The sequence below is a fragment of the Diadema setosum genome, chromosome 1 (assembly GCF_964275005.1).
Source record: "Diadema setosum chromosome 1, eeDiaSeto1, whole genome shotgun sequence".
In the NCBI taxonomy this organism is placed as follows: Eukaryota; Metazoa; Echinodermata; class Echinoidea; order Diadematoida; family Diadematidae; genus Diadema; species Diadema setosum.
The window spans coordinates 48,179,379-48,183,227 of record NC_092685.1 but is presented as its reverse complement, the minus strand read 5'-3'; the positions used below and the strand labels follow the sequence as shown (position 1 = coordinate 48,183,227).

At 40.3% G+C, this 3,849-nt stretch overlaps 1 protein-coding gene across 1 annotated transcript; it reads right to left on the bottom strand.

The window, feature by feature from the left end:
• Window positions 1-1,050: 1,050 nt before the first annotated feature.
• Window positions 1,051-1,845, bottom strand: LOC140232291 (uncharacterized). Its single transcript, XM_072312424.1, has one exon. It carries the CDS (start codon window positions 1,843-1,845, stop codon window positions 1,051-1,053), a length of 795 nt encoding a protein of 264 aa, XP_072168525.1.
• Window positions 1,846-3,849: the final 2,004 nt, after the last annotated feature.

Sequence of the window (3,849 nt, the reverse complement as noted above, 5' to 3'; positions counted from 1 at the left end):
TGTACAGACTCATGGATTAACCAGAAATCCAGTCTTGACTGAACACAAGGATTGGAGCGTCTCCAAGTAAATCGTCTTAATAACGGGTTCTTGTCTCTCCAGATATCTATTACATGATAAACGTTTTTAATATTTTCTATTATTTCACAAGAGTGCTTCCAAGTGGACTTCATATTACCGCCCTCTCGGTCCAATGCCAAATTTTGAATAAAATTAAAATCTCCCCCTATTAATATTGTCTGTTCAGCATCATAATATTCTTGTATAGTCAAGTCTACAGCTTTAAAAAATGCATGTGGTCTTTTTCATTATTTGGTGCATATACATTACATATCATAATCCATTTTTTCCATATACTTCCATTTTAACCAGCAAAAATCTCCCGTTAGAATCTTTCACTGTCTCTGTCAATTTTATATGTGGGGTTTTCCGAAATATGATACACACTCCCCTACTAGAGGAGGTTCCATGACTGAATACAATATCGGCTCTTAATTGGTTCTTCCATAAACTTTCATCCTTATCAGTCGAATGAGTTTCCTGTATATAAAATAATATCCTTTTTTTAATTTGGATGAAAAACAAAAGTATTTTTTCCTGGCTTTAAAGTCCCCTAGCCCATTAACATTATGGGTCATTAACTTCAGATCCATATACATATTTCACAAGTAGGTAACCTTGTAAATTCTTATGACCCACCATGATCAAGACAAAACAGACAACAAAACATTGGCAATGAAAAAAACACACATACAATTTGCATGAAATCGAATAAAACATGATCACAAGCACGACAAGGAATCCAAGTGCCCTGGGCATCTTCACAGTTATTTTTTCCTCAGGTTGGCAAAAACAAATGATTTTCCCTACCACTTTAATAATCACATGAATAGTGTATCTTGTCTTCGGAGATATCAACTGTTAATATACTGCTGGCATGACAGGGTGCTGACTGCTGAGCTATGGCAGTCGGGTCAAGAGTTTTTCAAAGTATGTCGTATTTTGTTAGACCATTGTCTACTGTGCAAAAGCAAACTGCCAATACCCATTCTATCTTGTGGTGTGCTGCTTGTACTCCACTTCTTTTCCGCTCTCAGTCTCCCTGTAAAACAATCGCGCCGGATATTTGAAGTACACCTTTCGCTTTGGGTCCTCCACTTTCAGCTTTCGTTTCAGTGGCAGCAATTTCCTCCTGCTTTCTCGCACTTCTACCGGCAGCATCTCATCGACAAATATCTGGTGATCCTTTCCGTTGTGCTGAAAAGGCCTCTCCTTCAAATATCTGCGGGCACTGCTGATCACTGTTTGTCTGGTTGTGTATCTACTGAAAGCTACCACAACTGGGCGAGGAGGGCCGGGTTTTGGCCTGATGCGGCCTGTGCGATGAGCTCTTTCAATGCTCACTTCACCTTCCATTTGTATATTTGACTTGGCAAATTCTTTGATCAATTGCTCACACTTCCCAGCGTTTTCAGCACCTTTATGAAACCCGTAAAACACAGCCGTATTCCTCATCTCTCTTGCAGTGAGGTCAACAAGACGCTCTCTCAATTTCATATTCTCCTTTTCTTGCTTGTTTACTTGGTCCTGTAACTGTTTGATATCAAAACGGCACGACTCTTGCTCCTCTTTCAAGTTACTGATTTCTTTCTCATTTGTTTCAATCTTACCAAGAGCTGTGTCCAACCTGGATGTGAGATTGGAGTTCATTTCGTCTATCTTGTGGATAAGGGCCGCGAGTAGTTCATCTGTGGTTGACTTCTCCCCGTCTACTCGTCGTTTTTTCTCAAGCGAGGAGCGTGGAGGTGATTGATCCGCCGACGCGCCCGGGCTGGTTCCCTCCATATCTCGGTGAAGTGGTTTCACTACCGTGTGCACTGCAGTCAGTTAAGCCGTGTACATTATCACTGTCACTGTGTTCTTGCGTAGCCTTCTCCGTAGTAGCGTCGCTAAAATCCATCTTAGGGTCAGAATCCTCCTTTTCCTTGAAATAATGGGAGATTGTAACGACTCCTTGGTCTAAGATCCTTTTTCTCGATGTCATTTTGACTTTTCAAACTGTAATAGGCGAAATGAGCTGCAATTTTATTTCCTCCTAATGCCTCCGTAACACTCAGGCACGTCCTAACCGCACAGCGCCATCTTGGATTCCTTCCAAGACCCGTTTCACCAGTGCCACTTAGTGTTTTCAATTTCGCTTTCATAGCAAGTCCTCGTGACTGAAACATACCAATAAGAAAAGTGAGATAGCGAGACTGAAACCAGTGAAGTGAAACTGAAAACCAATGAAAAGTTTGGTGAAACACCCTACAGGACTGCAAGAAAGGAACAGCCATGAACTAACTATTTTTCTTGGGAGTGGGGGAGGAGGTGGAAGAGGGTCTCATATTATGAGAATTCGACTTACTCTATTTCCTCTGCCTAACTGACTTGCCGAAATTTCAGCTTGTCTTATGATTGTGCCAAATGCAAAACAAAACGAAAAATCAACAAAAAAATCTAGTTACTGAGATAGAATATACATAATACACTACTAATAATAAAAATTGTGATTTCTCGACAGCTGTGTTATAATGGCTACAGGCAAGTTTGAGTGTAACCGTGGTAGCTATGGTCTCTCACAGGTTAGGTCTCAACTCCAGTCAATTAAATTTACATACTTATATAAATTTAAAATGGTGTTTATCTTTGAGAAGGTGTTGCATTTTTTGTTTGAGAAAAACATTGTTTTCAGCATAAAGTTGCCAGGGAAATTACCTAATTTGGGCTCAGATTTTTTTTTAAAAGAGGTCACAAATGGGCCCAATTTTGCTTGAAGAAAGGCAGGAAATAAGAAATACATACACTAGCAACTTATCTTATGATTAATGTCAGTTGTATAATGAACACTTGAGATATCCTAAAATTCCCATTCATTTTTCTGGTTTGGGGGGTGGCCATGTTGATGACGTCATTTGGGCATGCTCCGAAACAGAACTCCTGGGTAAATTTTACCTGTAAGTTTGTTAAGACATATACTTTCAACAACAAAAATAATACAAAATTTGTTTGTTATACGATAGTTACCAGCTGACCCCCAAATTCAGCCTCAATCCGCTGGCCTATATGGCTGATAAGGTCGATCCTTCAGAGTACATCCCTGAGGACTCAAATTTTTTTTTTTAATTCTCTAAATTCTCATCTTCTCGTTTGTTACAAACGAAGGACTGTCAGGTTTTGGTCCAAAGTAGGTTTAGGTTTATAGTGACATGATAATACGTGAACCACAAAGAAGGGCGGCTTTACACAAGCGTATACCATGAAATACGTTGTTGTTGTTGTTGTTTTTTTTTTTTTGTTTTTTTTGTTTTTGTTTTTTTTTTGAACGAAGCTCGGTGCTTTCCGGCTCGTTGAAATAAAATCAACATTGATTGCCACATAAATATCAGAACAATATATTACGTAAACAAAGACACTGCAAGACTCACAGTATTATACCATTGTACTAATTCAACGTTGTGGCAGACATAAAAAAAAAAAAAAAATAGGGTTTAATGGGACCTGGGAAGGACGAGCAGTTCGAGCTACTGATCGTCAGTCTTTCAGTCCACTCTCGGGATGCTCGCAACATTGAGGTGTCCCCGGGTCATACGCGCGCGGATGAGCGAAGGACGTATCACCCTGTAGGACGAGGACGTCGAGTGACTTGGCGGGACTCCAGAACCCGAACCGAACCGAAACTCCGAAATGAACGACGATGACCGATGCTGAATGATGGCGAATTACGACGAGTGGCGCATGATGTATGCTGAGTGATGTCAGTGTCACATTCTGAATAGCAAATCGGGAGCGATTTCAGCTGGGTAAGCG